This window comes from Podarcis vaucheri (genome assembly GCF_965113315.1).
Source record: "Podarcis vaucheri genome assembly, chromosome: 7".
NCBI lineage: Eukaryota > Metazoa > Chordata > Lepidosauria > Squamata > Lacertidae > Podarcis > Podarcis vaucheri.
The window spans coordinates 78,633,123-78,655,590 of record NC_138765.1 but is presented as its reverse complement, the minus strand read 5'-3'; the positions used below and the strand labels follow the sequence as shown (position 1 = coordinate 78,655,590).

The window sequence follows — 22,468 nt, the reverse complement described above, 5'->3', positions numbered from 1 at the left end:
AGGTTTTGGTTGGTCACAACCCCTTAGTTTGCCAAGAGCAGCACAGTCTCCTGTCTGAAGACCCCAAGGGCCATCTAGTCCAGCCCCTTGCAATGCAGGAATCACAGCATGCAAATGAACAGCATCTTCTATATGGGGCTGTGGGGGGAAATAATTTATTCCTGTACCTAAGGAGCCAACAGCTATCCCTTTTGAATTTGGTGCTTTCCACTGTTGCACTGATTTCAGGTGGCTAGACACACTCGAGAGCAATTGGGACCTCCCAAGTGTATCTGATTCCTGTCAAAAGCAGCGTGACAAGGCAAGGCACCAAATCTACAAAGCACAGAATTCAAGGCGCCCCTTTGCAGCTATGGCTTTAATTGGGCATCATCCAAGCTAGGAACCCGTTCAACCTGCCCTGCCCTGTGATATCATGTGATGGACAGAATGGGCATGGCTTGGCTCATATGGAAATAGGGCGGATTAAGTCCAGGGGATGAAGGAGCCCCACAACTGCCTTACACTCTCCTGCCTTGGCTCTACTGAACATTTCAGTAGTTACTGTTGGGAGATCTAAGCACCCTGGGACGAAAAGGTTCCAAGAATAGAAATTATAATCTCTTTAACACACCTGGCTGGAAAGTAGAGGTTAAGGAGCCTCTTTCAAACATCGCTCTTCCCACCCTCCTCACTACAAGGGAATCTTGGATAGCCCTTCCTCCTGGCATCAGAGGCTTGGAGGGGAGAAACCAGGTTTAATGGGGATTGTTAAAATGTGAACAAAAACCATTCACAAGAAGTGTTATTATGGGAATGGAATTAGATGCAGTTGTATTTTTCTGGGGAGAGGGTGTTATGATATGGTAGGCAGAAAAGTAAATGTAAACACATGTTAGTTTTAAGCACCCAAGCATAGGTAGGTTGCACACTTTCTGGAATACCTGGACCCAAATTGGACACAAGAAAAATCATCCTCATCCTCGTCCTCATTTTCTTCATCAGAACTGTCCCCAGAAACATCAGAAACGGCAAGGAGGAGGGAAAAAGGGTTGTCGTACATACTATTCATAACAAAAGCAAATATGGACCAGTGAATATGAAAGAGAGAAGAGAGAAGGGTGAAAGGAAGACCAAAAAAGAAAGGGGGGAAATATAAAGAGTAACTTGTTCTACCAACATAATATTCACCGCAAGCATGCAAGCATGCAGAAGCCACGGCAATGCTACTACAAGCAAAAGGTGCTGGATGCAACTAAGTCCTACTCATAGTAGACCCACTGAAATGAACAGACCTAAGTTAGTTGTGCCTATGAACTTTACTGGGTCTACTCAGTTCTCTGGCTGACTTTTGTACGTGGCCATACAACTAGGCCACAGTCCCCACTGCCACTTATTCCAACTGGAATAGGAACTCCAGCATCTCAGGCAGAGGTTCTTGTATGCAAAAAGACCCTCTCCTTATGCAAATCATGCCCTGCAGACTAGGGTGCTTTGGGTCTTCCTCATGACCATCTATGGCACTGCCTTACACCAAGTCTGCTCCCTGGTCAATTTAGCTTGGCCTCAACCAGCCTGGGGACTTGCAGATGCATTGGACTGAAGCAGCTATCTTCAACCCAGTTACGGTCTATCCCCTAAACACACCGGTTCTAACTGGACAACACAACCCACAAACAAAATCAATGCCCTCCTGCTATCTGCTGGTCATTGAGCAGATCCCATTCAGATGGAACCACTGAAGGAGGTGTGCAGAACTTCTGGACCTCCAGGTGCTGCTGAACTACATGCTGGCTGGGCGCTGACGGGAGTTGCAGTTTAGTGAGGGGCACAGAGGTTCCCCATACCTGCTATTAAGGGAGTGTGAAAGCAAACCTGGTGAGTAATGCAGCAGGTGTTAAAACAATCATAGCTGTCAATGAGAACAGGCCAGAAAACTCGCAACACAGTAAGTCTACTTGCTACAGAGTTCAGTTTAGGAGTTAAGCTGGTAAACACTATATATTTTTCAAAAAGCACCAGCAATGCATGAACTAATTTCAACACAGGGGATCTCTTCATCAAAGTAAGCAGGTAGAGAAGGATTTTATGGCATGGTGGCCTTGGACCAGGACACAGTTCAAGCAACCGCCCTTTAGTTTTCATACATACACACAGAGTGTCCTGGGGTCCCCTTATGAAATCCCATGAGTTGTATCCATTTTTTTACCCAAACTTTAACACAGGACGCAACCCTATGCCTTTTAGTACCATCATTACACTGACGGCACCCGGATCCCTCTCCACCCCTAAACTGTCCTCTTCGCATCATTTAAGCACCCCCAACTGCCTCAAACAGCTAAGAACCTAATAAGACCCTCCTGGGTCAGGCCAAAGGCCCATCCTGTCCAGCACCCTGTTCTCACAGTGGTCAAGCAGGTGCCTCAATGGGAAATCAGCAAGCAGGGCCTGAGCACAACAACACTCTCCCCTCCTGCAGCTTCCAGGAACTAGTATTCAGAAGCATTGCTGCCTCCGTGGGGGCAGAGCATAGTCACCATGGCTTGGATGCTTAATCACAGTCTCAAGACCATCCCTTAAAGCAGCCAGGTCCCTCCTGCACCCAATGTGACTTTTATTTTTAAAACTCTTCATCGAGCACACATAAAACTGACACAAGATTGGTTGCAACAGACCGTTAAAGCATCAAGGTAAGAGAAATAAAGGTAACTGCCATAGATACAAAGAATGGCAGACCTAAAAGGTCTATGGGGCAACGTGCCATCAACTTGCGACCATACTGTTTAAATTATTTCATTGCCTGTCTATATGGTACTGGGCCAAGTTTAAGGTATTACTTTTAGTTTATAATGCTCTAAGCAACGCAGGACCTGGTGGTTTTCTGCCTTGCCTTGTGCCATCTGGTTCCTGAGCTCAGCTGATGAGTTCCTGCGGGTCAGATGGGAGAGGATCCATAGGTAACAGGTCCTTCAGCATGGTTGCAGAACTCTGGAAATTAGGGCAGGCACCTACTTTCCTCTGCTTTAGACACTTTTATCTGTGTCTAACCTGTTGAAAACCTCTCTTCCTATTACTCAGGTTGAATTGGCACTTTCAGTCTGCTGCTGAAGCGATCTACGCTGAATAATTTGTTTTATGCTTTTTCGTTTCGTTTCGTTGCTGGTCTTTACCTTGTATGTACTCTTGTTTGCTGCCTGATTATTTTTACATTACACGGCTTATACATTCTGAAAGCAAGCAAGTAGAAGTCAACAGGAAAGATCCATCTAGACAAGGAGATCAAGGTAGGGAAAGCACTCTTTTCTCAAAACAAGTTATCAAGCAAAGGTGGGCACGTTATCCCCAAATTTCGGGGGAATCAAGAATGTCACTATTTGTTCACCTTCTCTCCCCTATAAGAAGCTGTGAACTTCACACATCCTACGCCAAAAGCTTTGTGGTTCAACAGGTGCCACTTACAGTCAGTGTATTAGCTTGCCTCAAGCACAATTAGGAACCAAAAAAAGCTTATTATGTTGTTAGCCGAGTTCTTCTGAAGTGCATCAAGTCACACCAACTCTGCACAGCACACATTAAAATGCAAACTCAATACCTAGACGGTGTCCTGCTCAGGAAAGAAGAAGAATGTCTGCCAAGGGGCCCGGGCGAAGCAGGGAACAGAGGCAGGGCCATAGCTACGGGCCTAAGCCTGGGCAAACCAGCCTGCGTAGCTGGAGGGCTGGCGCTTATAACAGGAGGAGTTGGAGAGCGGGAGAGGATGGAGGTGCTTGCCGAAGGCAGAGTGGGAGGAGCTGGGAAGGCCCAGGGATGAGCCACCATGTACGGGCGGTACCTCGGGGATGGGGGTTGGACTACTAGTGGGCCTGCTGGAACAACATGAGGGCTAGCAGAAATGGGAGGGGTGGGGGCAACTGGGCTGGCGGAAGAGGCAAGGAAGGAACCGGCTAAAGGTGCACGGCTTGAGAGGCTGAAAAGAGGAGCTGGGCTGGTTCCATAGAGACTAAAGTCAACGAAAAGAGAGAGGAGAAGGAGGAGGAAGAAAGGAAGGAAAGAAAGAAAGAAAAGAGAGATAAATTGGGAGCTTAGAACACAGCAAAAAGGGAAGGTAATAAGATACAGAAACAGGCAAGACAGCTCGACATTTCCCCTTCCGGTACGATCCTATTTTATACCCATTTAACTTGCATGATTTCAGCTATAGGAGTTGAAGGGACACTTGCTGAAATTGCTGAAATACCAGCAAGGCAGAGAATTTTAAACCTTTGGATTTCCTGTGCAGAAAGAGCTTTTCAGCACTGTGCCATAGATTGGGGGGGCAGTCAAGGCCCATTCGGCATGCCAGCTTTGGGAGTCCTAGACATACCCCACCCCCCACCCCGCTAACTGCGGGGTGGTTCCAAGGGTTTAGGAATGCGTACCAAACCCCTGTGTAAGAAGTGACTGTATTGTACTTTTCTCACCACAGGGACTGATGCCTACAAAGCAGGGGTGTCTAACCCTGTTACTGTTAGGGCTCCAACTCCCAACAGCCAGGAATGATGGGAGTTGTAGTCCAGCAGCATCTGGAAGGACAAAGCTTCTGCAACTCTGCTATAAAGAGTCATCCATATATAAATGAATCTGAAATTTACCGTATATACTTGCACCTAATTTTACCACAAAAAAAACTGGGAAAACTTATTGACTCAAGTATAAGCCGGTTCACTACACTACACTACAAACCAGCAGAGGAGGAGGAAGGTGCAGCCCAAAACGGCTCCTTTCGGGTCACTCATCCCTCTGCCGCTGCCTCTGCCACTCGCAAGAGCAGGCATAGGAGCCGTGGTTGGGAGAGGCACAGTACAGTGCATCTCCCAACCGCAGCTCCTGTGCCTGCCCTTGCGAGAGGCGGGTGGCGGCGGCGGGACCAGCGGCGAGAAAGGGCTCCTTTTGGGCTGTTCATCCCGCCCCTGCCAGGGGGGCTTTTTCAACATAAAAAATGTGCTGAAAAAGTTGGCTTGTACTCGAATATATACGGTAAATGCATGTTAAAGTGAAGGGATAGCTGCCATTTGCAGGTGCATTTCCCCACGGAGCACACGCATTCTGGCATCCTAGTAATCTCTGCCTTTGTTTAACAGGAAGAGCTCCCACAAGTTTCTAGCTCTCATTAGTGCTCAAAAAAGTTGAATGACAGGGGGAGAAAAGAAATGAGAGGTTCTGCTCAGCGGACAGTTATCATAGAAGAATTGGCCAGGTTTCCTATGGCTACGCTTCAAACAAATACCATACTTTCCCCCCCACCCTCCGGGCATCCATCACACCTTGCCTTGCAGTGCAGAACTTGGAAAGAACCATTTTGCACACCTAACCCCTCTGCTCTGCCCTCGCAAACTCACCAACATGGAACCCAGCTAGTTATGCAGCTATAACTTACCTCGATAAGGAGCTGGAGCCAAACGAGCCCACGTTACAGAAAATGGGGCTCGTTCCTGGATTGGAACCAGTGTTCAGAACCAGATTTCTATCAGGCGACCGAGCAGCTGCTGCAATGGGCTGCGAGGTGGCTGTCAAACTGGCAAAGGGGTTTTCCTCCTTCGACTGGGTCGACATCATCAGAACTTCCATCAGGATCTGGCCAATCAAGTCTTTGAAGTCCGAGAACACTTTTGAGGAGAGGGAAAGAGAGAATGACATGAACGTTCTCCGCTGTAAGCACCTCAGAAGCAAAACAGAGTTTAAGGGAAAGATCTGAAGATTATGAGGTTGACAACGCCGGATAGTCTTGAGAAAATATGGCACATGGACTCAGCAGGTGCTGTATCCCACCAAGTCCTGCTCAGAGCGGATCAATTGAAATGAATGAACATTAATTTCGAGAGATGTACTCTGAGCACCTGCTTTTTGACAAACACCCCATACAGCTTGAAGGAAAGCAAGGAACTAAGATGAGCCTGCTGAATCAGGCCAAGGGCCTGTCAACCCAGCATCCTTGATGACAACAAAAGCTTTTCAGCATTATGAGTGCCAATATCAGCCACACCTTCCATATCAGCTACCGTATCACCCGCTGTAGAGGAATCTGAAAGTACTGGCAAGTCTAAAGTCCTTGCTTGCCAACAAAACAGACTGAATGCTTTCCATCTTCAAGTCGTGAACACGGTGGGAGCTGAGCCACCCACCAAATAAGAGTCCTTCCCCTCCCTACACACACTCTTTGGTGCCAGCTCAGATACCATCTGGTGATGACAAATGCAATTTGGAGCTCTGTACCCACTGAAGGAAATCCAACGCAGCAGCTAGATGGGAACTCGCTAGCTCATGCCACCAGCCATCTCCCATGAACAAGCAACTGTATTAATCACTAGCCTTTGTTTAAGCATGATGGGACACGCGGGAAGGGGGCTTTAGCTCAGCAGCAGAACACACAAGCTTTGTAAGCAGAAACTCAGTCCCAGAACCTCCTGCGCAACAATCTTAGGTAGGTTGCAAAGACCTTTGTCTGAGAACCTGAGTCCGTAAGAGAATGGAACACCAGGCTGGAAGGCCCAATGGCCTGAGCTGTGATCTACTGACCTTATACCAGGCTTCTCGAGTCTTAATGTGTGGAACTACAGCTCCAATCACCCTTGACATCCAGCCATGCGGGCTGGGGCTGACAAGAATTGTAGCACAACAACATCAGGTTGGAGAGGGCTGTCTTATGTGTGTCCACAACAGAGAGGCAGAGAGAAGGAGTGGGGGGGGGGACACCACTCTCATTTGGGGTGGATCCGTAGTTCAGTGGTATGTAAAAGACCCCCAGCTTCTGTCCAGTTGGTGCTAACCTGTAACAAGGCATTTTCAGTGGTGGTTCTCTGCTTGTGGGATGCCCTCTCTGGCGATGTACAATGCCTCTATCATTATTAACTTTCAGGAGGAATTTGAAAACATTCCTATTTGCCCAGGCATTTGGTGGTTGAAGAATACTGTTCCTGGCAATCCCAAGGTCATTGGATGCTTTCAATTGTAACTGCTTTTAATATATTTTTTAATGATTTTAGATGTTATAGTTAACCTTTGTTTTTAGAACATTTTAATATGTTTTAGAATGTTTTTGCTTGCTTTGTATTTTTAAAATTGTGTATCTGTTTGCCATCCTGAGCTCCTGGGGGAGGAAGGGTAGATATAAATTCAAATAAATCTGCTCCAGTTTGCATTTATTTGAGAATTCCAACCCCCCCCCCAAAAAAAAAAAATCTTTTCCCTCTCTTTTGCTTCCACTGTTTTTGGTTCATACGTGTATTTTGACTCAAGATATCTAAGAATAAACAAGATAAAATTTTAAGTAAGCATTTTGCCTAGAAAGATTGTGCATTTTAATTAAAATAAAACTGAAAAATCTCTGTAGCTGTTTGAGAAATGCTTCTACCTGAGACCTTGTAATGCTGCTGGCCAAAATAGAATACAGCATTCAATTAGTAGGATGGTAAGCAGCCCGGATTCTGAATTCAGCATCATCAACAAACACTTGGGATTAAACCTCAGGCTCCTTACCTTCCTTTGGGTTCTGTTTAAACTGCTCAGAAAGCGAAGTTAGGAAGATGACGTCTCTGTCTCTGTCCTTCCAGGAGACCCGGAAAATCTTGCAGACCAGCTGTAAGGCTTGCTCTTCCGATATCTCTGATCCTGATGGGGGCTCCTTTATCATGGGGAGGGGGGAAAGAGGAAAAAGATTCGGGTACTCATTCTGAAAAGCCACGAAAGGGCAGGTATTCGTGATCATGTAAGCTAAGGGTTAGCAACCTCATTCTGGTCTGCTGTGCTACATTCCACCCTGATGCAAACATAATGCTCACTAGCAGTGACAGCAAGTCATGGAAGGGTGGAATTTGCAAGTAAGAGAGAGGGTTGTGCCCTGCAGCACATTCCCAATCTCTCAAAGATGGTTCCATTTGTATTTGCATCCCACCTTCCAGGCCGCAAAGGGCTCCCCACAAGGCTGCTTACAATACAGTGGTGCCCCGCAAGACGAATACCTCGCAAGACGGAAAACCCGCTAGATGAAAGGGTTTTCCGTTTTTTAGCTGCTTCGCAAGACGATTTTCCCTATGGGCTTGCTTTGCAAGACGAAAACGTCCTGCAAGTGTTCCGATTTTTTTTTTGCTTTCCCCCCTTTTTCTAAGCCGCTAATAGCCTTTTAGCAGCTAATCTGCTAAGCCTTTAATAGCCGCTAATAACCTTTTAGCCGCTAATCCGCTAAGCCTTTAATAGCCGCTAAGCCTTTAATAGCCGCTAAGCCTTTAATAGCCGCTAAACCGCTAATAGCGCTAATCCGCTAATAGGGTTGCTTCGCAAGACGAAAAAACCGCTAGACGAAGAGGCTCGCGGAACAGATTAATTTCGTCTTGCGAGGCACCACTGTATTGAAATTATGCAATGAAGAAAGGTTAAAAACAAGAGGAATCTGCAACAAAATGTTCAGAATGCAAACCAAACTACCAATGTCTTCTTTCAAGATACACCATCCCCTCCCACTTATTTTTCTATTCTCCCCCCCCCCCCCAACAATAATTCTGCATTCCAGGCAAAGTGAGGATGCTCAGCCCTCATTGGGCTGCTTCTGGGATCCCCTCAGGATCTCCCCCCCCCCAATTTTATTTTTAATTTCTGCAAACCTGGGGGTTCTCCCAAGCCTCTTGAACATGGGTGGTGCTGTTAGGCTACACAAGGATTGGCTCTCACCTCTGAACTTCAGAAATAAAGGGATGGATAACAAACGGGCAAAAAACCCAAAGCCATTGAAGCAAGCAAAAACTCAACGCAGGTCAAATAAGCTAAGCTTCAGGTGCCCACCTACAGGCAGTGAGGGAGCCAACTGAGCTTCTCTTGGAAGAGAAGTTCACAACAGTGTAGCCACAACCAAGAAGGCCCCACCCCATATCCCACCCAGCTGCACCTCCTCCACTAGAGGCGGCACATGAAACAAGACTGATAACAAGCATAGGTGGTTTGTTGTTTGAAACTGAGCCCATAGCATTTTGATAGCACACTCCTAACTCCTAAGAGTGAGCAAGAAACCCAAATGAATAAAAATAAACGAATGAACGTCCATTTTTAAACCTGTGCGCACATTGCTCCATAAAGAGCAACAGTCAAGGGTCTCCAAGCTTCTCAGCACCATCCAGTACAGCTTACCCACCTTATCAGTGAGGCTCCTTTTCTCTCTTCGGTCATTCTCATCAACTTCCATGTTTTCAATTCCTGAATCTACATCCACCTGGGACATACTGTCAAGTAGAACAAAGAACCCATTAATTCTTCTAGGCGCTTTCAATGAAAGTTGCTGACCGAAAAACAGGAGGGCTGCAGAACGTGAAGGCAGCTCAAGGAGGGAAAAGACTGACATACACAAGAATAACTGGATCCATTAACAAATGTTGCCCATTAACAGCCACTAGTCAATAGCACTGGCCTACAACCTATTGTACATAGTGTTTTGCTCTCCAAAGAGAGGCGGAAAACTTGTGACTCAACCTGAAAGGAGCCCTACTAGAGCAGCCCATTAGGAACTAAACAAAGTGGGGGAAGAAACCCCTCTGTTCTTAAGCTGGTGCCTGCACAGAACAAAAATCAGGGCGCATGGATGGTGGTGAGGCTGCATGTAGTTCCTGGAGGCTTATTTTTATTATTAGCATTATTATTAATGCAACTTATTTGCCACTTTTTTTATGAAAGCAACTCAAAGCATCTTACAGCAAAAAAACAACACATACATTAAACCAGCCCAAAATTAAAACAGGTTCAAAGCTAAAACTCATTCATATCTTTAGAAGACAGAACTGTGACATCCTACCCAGTGAAGGAGGCTACAGATAATCAAACGTCAAAGGCCTGCAGCAAAATGATGCTTTTGCCTAGCACCTAAAGGTAAGCAATGATCGCACCAGGCAAGTGTCTCCCAGGAAATGCCGCCATTAAAAAAGTCCGTTCTCACACTGCCACCCTCCAGATCTCTTTCTTTATACTTTTATTTATGTTGTGTATTGAGTCAAAGGATTTTATATCTGTATTATTATTTTCTGTATTTGCATTAGGGTAAACTAACTGCCTTTTGGTTCCAGAGGGTACAGCTACTATTGGTTCATTTAAGCTGCTGTATTTGGATCCTCTGTCTCATTGGTTTCCTCCAAAAGGCAGGACTGTGATTGCTTGATATTGTTCCCTCCAAAATGTATCCTTTCTAACAGTTCCCTGTCCCTATAAATGTAGCTTTCCCCTCTTCAGTCTTCAGTCTTGTTTGCGTTAATAAAGAAGTGTTACTAGAGAACTGTCTCCAGCATATTATGTCAAGAGAGCTGAAATCACAAACCCCACGTCACAACAATTTATATAAGTATTTCATATACCACCATATCCTGTGGTTATACAAATAAAAGAGAACATAAAAACAGTACACGGTGAACATTAAAAAGAACAGTAGGGAGATTTAAACGGCATAGGCGTGTTGGCATGTCTTCAAGAGACCCCTGAAAGTTAACAGCAAGGGTGCCTGGCGAAACTGGCCATATTTGGTGAATACTGAAATCTGTGTGTTACTGACTTATAGTTTAAATTGGGCATAAGTCTTGGGGAGCAGAAATATGTGCATGAATTTAATATATTAACTATCATAAATGAAGTGAAAAAACATATTCCCAATTAAACAATATAGTGAGTTCTGAAAAAGGAGAAGAGCAGCTTCTGGTTCACTGTAATCTTCTGAGAAGTAAGTGCCAAATTTAAAACATGGTCGCTAGAGGAGGATTAGAATCTAGAAACCAAGAGATAGACAACCCTTTGAAGGGTCTTAAATTTCTGCGAAGGGATGAAAAATCTAGTTTCCCATTTCATGAATGTGTGTGTGTTTTCTTTTCGATGTTATATTTGGTTGTTAATTAAATAATTTCAGAATGGATAAATTCTTTTAAAAAATAAAGACAGAAGAATTGAGTATTTTAATGGCTGAAATTTAACTGTAAGATTGCGGGGAAACCGCAAAAAGACCCCTGGTGCTTCGAAGGCTAATCAAATATTTAATACAGAAGAAGCTTTCATGGATTAAATACCTTGCCAACTCATGTAGTCTCAGTCTGTAACTGGCATCATTCTTGCCACTGGAAATTGTTGTTTGGTTTTTTAATCAATTCTATTAATTTTTCTCATGTCCTTTTTTGTATTAAGCTTTAGTATGTATGCTACAAATAATATGTTTAAACAATCTTTTAAAACTAAAAAGGAAAAGCCCCAAACAACATCTGAGCATAGACCACCTAGATCATTATTTGGTCCATCTAGCTCACTATTGACTACACTGACCGGCAGCAGCTCTCCAGGATTTAAGGCAGGGGACATTCCTGGCCCTACCTGGAGATGCCAGGGATTGAACCTGGGTCCTTCTGCATGCATCTCCAACCACAGAATATATGTAACAGTTAGAAGCTGCTGTTCTTTGCACCCAGCAAATGTTCAACTGATTGAGGAGTTTCTACCCAGTCCCTTCAACTAACCCAGCAAGGCAGGAGCTGCAGTCGCGAAAACCAAACAGGTGAGGGCCATGCTTGCCTCTTATCTTAGGACTCACGCTCAGACCACAGGGGCAAAGAGCATGACCCCAACCAAAAGCTCCCCTCTTTCTTTTTGCTTCTTTCTTCACTACCATTTTTCTTCCTAAAACATCTAGGCAATTGTAACTGCTTTACACACCGCCCTCACAAACACGTTTTGAGCAATCAATGTTGCATGCTATTGCATTATTAATTATTCAGATATCTTATCAGTCACTCTGATTGGGTTGTTAATATTGAGAGCTTTTATTACATTGTCAGTTTCTATTTTTTACCCTTTCCTTTTGAATTTCAGTTCCCACAATCGATTCCCTAATATGTGGTTGTGTGTTGTTGTTTTAAAATGGTAAATTTGACCCCATTACCAAAATAGCATCCTATCCCTCTGGGTGGGAGCTTTAAAAAGGCAGTTCTAACCACTGTATTTGCCAGCAGGACATTTTGGGTTAGAGAGGTGACCTTAGCCCATCAACCCCCCAACTGCTTAAGATGCCCACAGAAAAAAAAACTAGTTGCCAGCAAAGGCTTAAGCAGAAGATAACTCAGATTAGCTTCCCACATGAATGTGTGTGTGTGTGTTTAGGGGGGGAATGTATGCATGCAATAAGGTTTTCCAGCTAGACTACATATAAGCCACTTTTTCTGGATTAAAGTTAAAGAACCATCACCTCTTTGAGCATAAGATATGACTCAACTGGAGATTTATGAGCAAATGATATTCCACAGACACAAGATAGATGGGAAGCACTGAGTGCTGGGCTGACCTGGACCACCAGCTGCTCCCTCTCCCCCCATTTCACCTCTCCTGCCCCTTAAATATACACATAGTTCATATTATTTTGATTCATTATGGCTTATTTTGCATTGTTCGACTGTATTGTTTTTTGCTTCTTTGTGGGAATTTCAATAAAAACTATCAATTAAAAAGATCCACTTACTTTGCTAAAAGATACCCTGCCTAGTTCCCCAGAGACAATTCTATCTCACCACCAGGAACCAGGCGAGCAGCTATTTACAAGCTCATGTTAGAAACTGCTGAGCAGGGCATAAAAAACTAGCATCTGTATGAGCACAGGCAACAAACATCTGGGGCAACCCACAATGAGACAGCCCCAAATGAAGAGGGCAGATGGAAACTTTTTTACCTTTTCTCACAGGAGACGCTATCGATATCCATGCTCTGCGACCGGGAGAGGGACTGAGATTGTGTTTCGAGGCTGTTTGATGGGGAGCTACTGAGCGAACTCACACCTTCGCTACTCTGGCTGCGGTGGGCTACACCTGCAGGGAAAGGACACCAGGGTGGGAAAAAACTGTATGTCATTTTGTTCCTACAACACATTCTTGAACTAACCACACACAGTGTTCAAAACTCCCATTGATCTAGGCGGGTTTTGCGACAGGGAATTTCATAAGCATGAGCAGTTTCTGAACTCTGGGTGGAGTATTGTGCCTAAGATTTCAGATTAAAACTGCAGAGTGGAAGGAAAGGAGGGTCTTTTTTTGCCTCACCACTTCCAGTCACTCTCTGAAGACTGAAGAAGAGACCCTGTTAAGAATATTAGGGGGGCAGGCAGGGGAAGCATGGCTTTGTTTTTTTGCAGTCTTCAGAGGAGGACTAGACAATGCGAAAATGAACGTGTGATTTTAGCCGTCGTTCATTCATTTTCAACTTTGTATTCTTGTTTGGAAAAAAGCACGCGTAGACATTCCGTTGTTGCGCCCATAACCTAGGTTTAAGGTGCCATTTAGTTCCTAGCTTTCCTATCTCAGTTTCCAACACTGAACACACGCATATTGTAAATTACACACACATCACATACTGTATTTTTTGTGTATAAGACTAGGGGGTTTTTAAACCCAAAAATTAGGTTTAAAATTGGGGCTTGCCTTAAACATGGGTAGTGCTGAGGGGTGTTTTTTTAATTTGGAGTCCCCCAAAATAGAGGGTGTCTTATACATGGGGGTATCTTATAGACGGAAAAATACGATACTTATATTACACACACACAGCAAAAAAATGCTGCAGCACATTTCCCCCCCCTCCCAATACCAGGAGTAATCCTATTCCAGCCAGCCGTGCCTTCCCTCCAGGGCACTATTAAGATGCTCAGACAAGCCAATTCAGGCTTTCCTTCCTTCTTCCAATTGTTTGTTTTTCTTTTCCAACTGACATTCAACATTATCTGCTTGCTGGGAACAACAGAATATTCATAAATCCTCACTGGGGCTGAGGTATTGGCTTTTTTGAGGGAGGGGGGACTGCCTCGTTTGGTTGCTTTTGTATTTCTGAGCGGCCTGGAATTCAACCAAGCACACCAATACCAACTTCTAGTTCCTAGTGACCCTACTTTTCAACTCTGTTGGCACAGGGTGACTGAGTTTGCTAGTAAGAGTGCTCCTTATATACAATGAAAATGCTAAAGTGTCAATTAAAAGATGTTATATATCTGCAACATAAATAATCAGCAATGCACTAACACCAGTAATCCCCAAAGACTTCAGAGTGATGTGTTGTAGGAAATTAATTCATGAAATTAATTCCAATGAGTTCAAAGGTTGCCCACTGCAACTCTGTAGAGTCACTGCTCTGAGAGGGCAATGACAAAAACTTTGACTCGCATCGAGTCACTGCAGAGTGGGCTTCTGGGAGGGTAGAACATTATTACTGCATACTCGGGTACCAGACAAAAACTTTGCCCATGGGATGTAATCCCATGCACCAGAGATTTTCATCCTTTTTAGTCAAATGCTCCCTTGACCAACTACATTCTTTCTGCGGCTCTCCTGTGAGGAAATGCACTCCAAGTCTCCAAAGCCCAATTATGTAATCTCTAGAGCCGACACCCCCTCACGCCTTTTCAAACACCCTCCCTTGCGGCGTGTTTCCTCAGCGTCCTCTCCTTTCCCCTCTCCTTGGGAGTCCTCTGGCAGCTGGTGAAGGTGAGGCCACCATCTTGAGAGGGCATCAGAAGAGGGAGGGAAGAAAAAAGGGATGGAGTCCAGTGTTGCCTGTGGCACCCCTGACCATCATTCAAGGCACCCCAGGGTGCCATGGCACACTGGTTGAAAACCACTGCCATACACAGTCAAAATTACTTCCAGACATCCTAATTTGCTGGCAATAAGAGTGCAGCATAGCTAAACCCACCAGCCAAACATTACCTGTGCAGACTGCCACTGGCTTGAACTCACTAGCAGTGATCAACAAGGGAAGGAACAGGAACTGTCACTCAAAGCCAGTGACAATATTCCATTTGCATCCCTGCCCTTCCTCCAAAGAGCTGCAAGCAGCATAAGTAGAGTGCTCCCATTTCATTATTGCAAAAAACATCCTGTAATGCAAATTAGTCTAACAGACTTAGTTTTTATTTATTACATTTAGTTCCTGCTTTTAAGGAACTCAAGTAAGGAAGCAAACCAAAGCTGATGGTCTTGATTTGTTTGAGCTAACTAGGAAGAGTTCGAACTCCTAAGCGGGGAACACCAGTTATCTCAGAAAGCTTTCAATTGCCTCCTCTGGCATACAAAAGACAGAGTGAAAGCCCATGGTTTACTAAGACTCACAAATGTAACACTAAACCATGGTTTAGCATTCTGTCTGAACCATTCCATCAAGTAAAAGAAAACCAAACATATTTAAAAACCTAGTAAGAACAAACTGATGAGGAAAGATAGCCGCTAGTACAATTTAAGATATCCATGAAGAATAAAAAGCAAAGAAAATGAAGCAGCCATCATTACTACCTTTCCCACTTTGCACGCTGCCTGCCAAGAAATAAAGTGTTGATAGTTATTTGCTCTGGACAGAATATATGCTCCATAATCTATTCCAGAACACCAATAGCAAATTTAAATGAAAACTGTCCCCTATCTTTGGTAGGCACAAACAATACTGAATCCAATAGTGGAGCTAGCTGGCCAGGATGATTTCTCGAAGTAAACAGCTAAGAGTGACATATGTTACATGAGCCACTTCAAACAGGAAAAAATATTTATTGCTATACTGCATCTACAGCATGAGGTCAATGTGCAATATTGCATCACAGTGGCATACTAGTCTCTCACCTAAACTGCAGGGTCAGGGTTAAGGAGGAAGGGAGGAGAGCAACAAAAACAAAGTAAGATATACCGTATTTTTCGCCCCATAAGACGCACTTTTTCCCCTCCAAAAATGAAGGGGAAATGTGCCTGCGTCTTATGGGGCGAATGCAGGCTTTCGCTGAAGCCTGGAGAGCGAGGGGGGTCGGTGCATACCGACCCCTCTCGCTCTCCAGGCTTCAGGAAGCTCTGCGCAACCCTCGGGAGACCAGCTCCGAGGGTTGCGCAGAGCTGCCTGCAATCCCGGGACCAGCGCAGCTCTGCCCGGCCACCGGGAGCCGGGGGCGAAGCTCCGCCCCGCTCCCGGTGGCCGCGCAGAGCTGCCTGCGGTCCTGGGACCAGCGCAGCTCTGCCCGGCCACCGGGAGCCGGGGGAGAAGCTCCGCCCCGCTCCCGGTGGCCCTGCAGAGCTGCCTGCGGTCCTGGGACCAGCGCAGCTCTGCGCCGCCATCCTGAGCGGGGCGCTAAGTCCCGCCCCGCTCTGGATGGCGGCACAGAGCTGCCTGCCGTCGCGGGACGGCAGGCAGGTCTATGCCGCCATCCCGAGTGGGGCGCTAAGTCCCGCCCCGCTCGGGATGGCGGCACAGAGCTGCCTGCCCTCCCGGGACTGGTGCACTTCTCCCCATCGCCAGCCCCACAAGCTCGGGGGACAGCGGGGAGGCAGAGTGTGCCTTCCCACTGTTCCCCGACCTGGTTCTTCCAGCCCCGCACCTGGGGGGGGGGAAATAATTTTTTTCCCTTTATTTCCCCCCAAAAAAACTAGGTGCGTCTTATGGGCCGGAGCGTCTTATGGGGCGCAAAATACGGTATTTGAGAGCTAGTTCACAACTAGCATCATACACTCGCATAATGAAGGAACAGGGCCTTGAATAGGGCTATGCACATTAAGAGGCAGCTTGGTGCTCAGTGGCTATTACACGAGAGTTTGGCACTGTGTGGCTGTGGATTTATAGGGTTTGATGTAGGGATATTTATCAACCCTACTAGGATGATGCCAGGGATTGAACCTGGGTCCTTTTACATGCAAAGCATGAACAATGGCCCTTCTTCAGCATTAAGTGAATGGCTGCCATTCATCTAGATAAGGGAAAAGTAAACAGCTGCACTTGAGGACTGTTGCAGTGAGGGCAAACACAGCCCTGACACCCAGTGGCATCTGTCCTGACTGACTGGGATCTCTGCAGGGGAAAGGCCTGTATGATAGCAGGAACATGACTAATCCTTTATTTAAAATCAATGTTGTTGTCTATGCTACACATTTCAATAGGCTATTTATTGCATTTTTACTCCAAGGGCACATGCTCCTAAACCCCCAAACGCCACATTTTATCTCCACAAAACCCTCTAAGACAGATATAGGTTATGTGCTGAACAGAGTTTTCAGCCCCGGCCGAAAACTTGGTATTCAGAAGCATAGAGCCTCGAAAAAGGAGCCTCTATCTAGCTGTTGTAGCCAGCGGCAACTTAGGGGCCCATCCAGTAATAACATCCAGAGGGGTAGCCGTATTAGTCTGTTGCAACAAAATCAAAACAGGAACCTTAAAAGACCAAACAATTTACAATTGCATACCGTAAGCCCACAGGTTACACATATTTAACTTGTGCACATTCAGCTTTACATGCTTGGCAAATAATTAATTCCACCCACCATTGCTCCCAATGTGTTTCAAATAGACATGATTTTGGCTTTAGGAACGATCCCCAAAATGTAACCCCTGTGTAAGCTGTGGGCTTACTGTAATAAGCTGTTGTGGACTACCATCCACTTCATTAGATGCATGAAATTTTACAGGTTACCTGTAACTCAGATATTCTAACCCAATGAAATGGAATATACATCACGAAACCTTCTGCATAACACACAAGATGCAACTACGGCATCTACTTAGGTAGCTTTGAAACAGGGGTGGGGGCTAAATGTGGCCCCCAGGCCTCCTCTATCTGGCCCTTGAAACTCTCTCCAGCTCACACACCCCACTAGCCCTGCTTTACACACTCCTTGAGCGTTTCCCCCTGGAAATGTGTCCTTGAACTCTGGTAATGTCTCTTGCTTGTAAGGATAGAGGAATGTGTCAACCTGATCTTGTCCACCACTGATAAGCAGCTCCTGGAAGGATGTCCAGAAGGATATGGGACCCTCAGACTAAAAAGTCAAATTTACGGAAGATAAGGCTATCAAGGACTACTAACTGTGATGACTATGTCCTCACTCTCTACTGTCAGAGACAGTATGCCTGAATGCCAGTTGCAGAGAATCACATGGGCAGCTTGTCAGCTACTGTGAGAATAGGATGCTGGACTAGCTAAGCCTTTGGCTTGATACGGCAGGGCTCATCTTATGCCATAATAAATTTGTCTTGAAGGTGCCACAAAACTCTGATTTGTCCATGAACACATCTCATTGCTCATGGCCAGCATCACAAATTGCTGCAGAGAATTTTGCAAACAATCCCAATTCCCAATATGGACTGTTTCAAGCCACAACCAGCAGCTGAAACGATCACACCCCGCTGCTTCCAAGGAGAGGAACTAACACACACAAAAAAGACAGGACCTAATAAGGTTGTACAAGATGCTCCCTTCAGCCAAAAGTGCTCGCATGGAAGAGAACATGGTATCAAAACAAATGAATGTGCATTTCCACAAAATATTTAAGAGGAAAAATTAGGAAAGTGTCATGTTTCCTTACTGATCTATCATTCTGCAGTTTTTAATTAACATAGCAATGCAGAAAAAACTACTCCATACTGGAGTTGTAGAAAGAAATCTGAATTCCTAGGAAGCCAGTGTTCATGTTATTCAACCGCCCTGGGGGAAAAAATGACTAGGAATTTTTCTAACATAGCTGCTAACAGGAAGGAAATCAGAATTATTAAGCTGGATTTTTCACTGCCAATTGTGTTTATCATCCCTCTTTGGAGTCCTAAATCCCAATATAAAGAATAAGGATTTATTCACTATTTTTTTTAGTGGCCACTCGGCATCTGCAACTCAAACCTAGAAAGCCTTACAAGGACCATCCCTGGACTTGAACAGTTTAAAGTAAATGGTATAATTTCCTGGCACCAAGAAAGTACCTCAGTGATACTGGGAATGGACAGTTTTCATGGCAAGATGGTGACGTTTTATTCAATATACAAATGAAAACAAGTCTTAAACGAAACTCTCTGAAGCATCTTTGCAGATATTTGCATCCTGAACATCACAACTTGAACTATATTCTTCCCTGGGAACGACTGTCTGCAACAGGTAAAACAACTTTTGTCCCTGGGACTGTTATATGCTGGACATTTGAAAAATTTGTATGGCACAATAAGGATGATTTATGTTAATGTACAACCTAATAGCCATTTTGGCGGTGGGGGAAATGTAATATACATAGAAAGCAGTAACAGCTATTTCAAGGAAAAGGATTATCAAATTGTGGCTTACCTGATGCGCCAATGGGAGAGGTAGCTGGGGTCATGCTATGAATGTTTAGCCCAAGGTTATGGGGCGCTCCAGAAGGCGGTGCTGCTGCAGGAGGCCCTGGAGGGTTTTCCCTCTGCGGAGACGTAAGCGGTGTGGTGGGCTGAGAAGATGGCCCGCCGGCGAGCCGGGCAAGGCGCCTCCGACGGATCTGCAACGAAACAAGGGTTAAACTTTTTTTTTTAAAAAAAGAGCTTAGCAAAATGCTGGTGTATAAATCCTCTGGGGTTCTGACAAGGCAAGAAAAAAGAGCTAAGAATAGAACTGGGATGTATTTCAAGATACACCCAAGCCAGGTCAGGCACATCTTTCCCATGCCACCTGGAGATGCTAGCTGAAGGAAGGGACTGCAAGCAAGGTATGTTAAGGCCAGAATAATAGGAAGATAGGGAACTGCCATACACCAGGTCGAAGAGTTTGTCCATCTAGCCTAGTATTATCTGTCCCTACTGACAGCAGTTCTCCAGGGTCTCAAGCATAGAGTGTTTTCCCATCACCTCATACCTGGGGTCCCTTTAACTAGAGATGCTAGGGTAGCTTTTTGTGAACTACTAAATGTTCTTGAACCACAACTCCCATAATCCCGGACCACTGCCCATGCTGCCTAAGAATTATGAGAGTTATAGTCCAACAACATCTAGCAGCCCAAGATTGAGAAAGGCTGTGCTAGGGACTGAGCCTGTGACTTCCTGCACACAAAACAAGCACCCTACAACTAAATTATGACTCTACTTGGTTCTTAGAATCCAGTGAAGTCATTCCTGTGCTACTGACTGCAGTATTACTCCAAGATCTGCAGCAATTTGTTGCTGAGGAAAGCTGTTAAGGCAAGACTTTCATTACCTGATGCCCTCCAGATATTTTCCACTACAACTCCATCAGCATCAGCTAGCATGTCCAACTGACAACGATGCCAGCTGGTTTAGCAAAATATGAATGAGCATGGCCTCCCCCAGAGCCTGCATGGACATCCACCACGCCTTCTCCCATGCAGCTGGGAAGAAAAGTTCAGAAGCTTTTGCTTTCTCTTTCACTTAACCAGCATTCGTTGTGTTATCTGGACCAACAAACCATGGTGACCATTAACTGTTGTTAGTTTAAAACAAGGAAACTTCAAACCATGGCCCCTGTACAGCTCTCAAATAAGCGAGCAGGCTACTAGAAATGTTAATATTAACTATAATCCAGCATAACAGTTTTAAAAAGGGAGTGTGAGAAAAGAATTACATATAACTACTGTACAATCAAAACAAATATGAGAAGCAAGTCAATCCAGATACATGGAGCTTCCTTTATTATGTTTTTTTAATTTTGTAGTTTTATGTTGTGAACTGAAGAGAGCTATACAAATTTAATAAATAATAATAATATTAAGCACAGATCCTGGTCACAACAAACTATGGTTAACCAAAAAAACAGAAGCTTTCAAACTCATCCTCCCAGCTGTGTGGAAAGAGGGGAGAGGGTGCACATTATGTTGAGAGGAGGCCAGACACATTCACATTTCGCCAAATGGTAAGTTTAGCTAGCATAACAACTGAATACAACCATTATCACTGTGACTTTTACATACTGTATTGGCCTGAATATAAGCGTCACTTTTCCCCCAAATTCTAACTGTGAAAAGTTATAGTGCGGCTTAAATTCGTGACCTTAAAAAAATTGGCTTTTACGATATCGCTGCTGAAACAGACATACGGTAAAACACAACGGGTGTGAGTGCCTGCACAATTTTAAGTAAGCGGCTTATATTTGGGTATTGTCTTTTTTCTTCTTCTTCCCCTTAAATTTTAAAGCTGTGGCTTATATTTGGGCCAATATGGTATTACAGACAACAGTCCTGAGGCAGAGAGGGGGATTTGTTTAAGGCCTCCCAGTTAAGTTCATAGCTAGAATGAGATGCAGGCTGGAAACTTCCCAATTCACAACCCACCATCTTATTCACAAAACAAGCTCTGTTTTCAAGACTGACTACACATCTTAAGATATATTCCCTCCCTCGCCCTCAGTTGTTTGGGAATTACGAGAAATAAATAGAAGGTTCTCCTTCAAGGGCAACATGCTTCCATTCCATTAAGTCATAAAGTTTCTGAACATTCTAGCGATTTACCACCTGGACTTCTAATCCTTTCCCCGAGAGATTTCCAAAGAGCATTTTCCCGGAAACTGATTACAGAACAACATGTGGAAAACACCATGCGGTGTTCTATTCCCTTGCTCAGATGGGACACTATAATTAGAAGCAGTGCAAGGTTCCCCCCATAAGCCTTAAGCAATGAGGTCGATACCATCATCTCTTCTCCTCTTTATCTTCCAGTAAAGCTGCTCTCCATCTTTCAGATCCATAACAAGTTGAATTTTGCAAGCAGATTTATGTAGATCATTAATTCACTCAATGTCACACTATACCTCAAAGCAAGCAATTTTTAAAATGTTTCAAATACAAAATTTGTACAGGATTGCTAGACCGAATTCATCGTTCATGTGAAAGGCCAACATCGGGGGGGGGGGGACACCCAGCACATGACTAGTGGCAGACTGTACAAACATGCTAACTGCAACTAGACAATTAATAAATTCCAGTTGCTGCATTTTCATTGTACACATCAGTTGTTTCCAGAATGATAACACGTTTGTTATATTTGGTTCTGCACAGTGTTCGAAACTTCCATTGTTCTAGGAGCATTTTGCGACAGGGAATTTCATTAGGTCGAGCAGTTTCTGAGCTCTGGGCGCAGTACTGCGCCTAAGATTTCAAATTAAAACTGTAGAGTGGAAAGAAAGGAGGACTTTTTTCTGCCTATCCACTTCCAGCTAATCTTTGAAGACTAGAGAAGAGACCCTCTTAAGAATATTAGGGGGAGTGAGCAGGGGAAGGACTAGACCATGTGAAAATAAACGTAAGAGTTTAGCTGCAGCTCGTTCATTTTCAGCTTTGTGTTCTTGTTATAAAAAAGCTTTGTGTTCTTGTTATAAAAAAAAAATCCGTTGTTGCTCCCATAACCTAGGTTTAAGGTGCCATTTAACTCCTAGCTTTCCTATCTCAGTTTCTAACACTGGTTCTGCATGATGCGAAGCTAATGGTTGATAGCTTTTTTCTTTCCTTTTTGCACTGCTTCCTGGAGGAGATAAGTGTTCTGTTTACACCACATCAAGTGACCAACAACAATAAGAATTTCAAAAGATACACAGCAAAATATATTCATTTTATTTCACAAGATATATACCACTTGAATGTAATGAAAACTCAAAAGCGATTAACTTCAGCAGCAGCTAAATTGAAAGGAAGCCCTATTATACACTACGCTCATAGTACGAGACAAGCTAGTTCTGTTTTGCCAGACAATTGTGATAACT

At 44.5% G+C, this 22,468-nt stretch overlaps 1 protein-coding gene across 6 annotated transcripts in view; it reads right to left on the bottom strand.

Annotated features, from left to right (window-relative positions):
• Positions 1-22,468, bottom strand: part of UBE4B (ubiquitination factor E4B) — a 70,324-nt gene that overhangs the window by 33,721 nt on the left and 14,135 nt on the right. For 3 of the 6 annotated variants that reach the window (XM_082229803.1, XM_082229804.1, XM_082229802.1), the window contains 7 exons: positions 19,076-19,262; positions 12,689-12,824; positions 9,140-9,227; positions 7,495-7,639; positions 5,396-5,624; positions 3,572-3,979; positions 924-1,043 (listed from right to left, as the gene is read on the bottom strand). In XM_082229803.1, coding sequence (XP_082085929.1) covers positions 924-1,043; positions 3,572-3,979; positions 5,396-5,624; positions 7,495-7,639; positions 9,140-9,227; positions 12,689-12,824; positions 19,076-19,262 — 1,313 coding nt within the window. Of the gene's footprint in view, positions 1-923; positions 1,044-3,571; positions 3,980-5,395; positions 5,625-7,494; positions 7,640-9,139; positions 9,228-12,688; positions 12,825-15,290; positions 15,434-19,075; positions 19,263-19,615; positions 19,776-22,468 lie in introns of those variants that run through there. The other 3 variants (XM_082229805.1, XM_082229806.1, XM_082229807.1) reach the window with 3 other exon arrangements.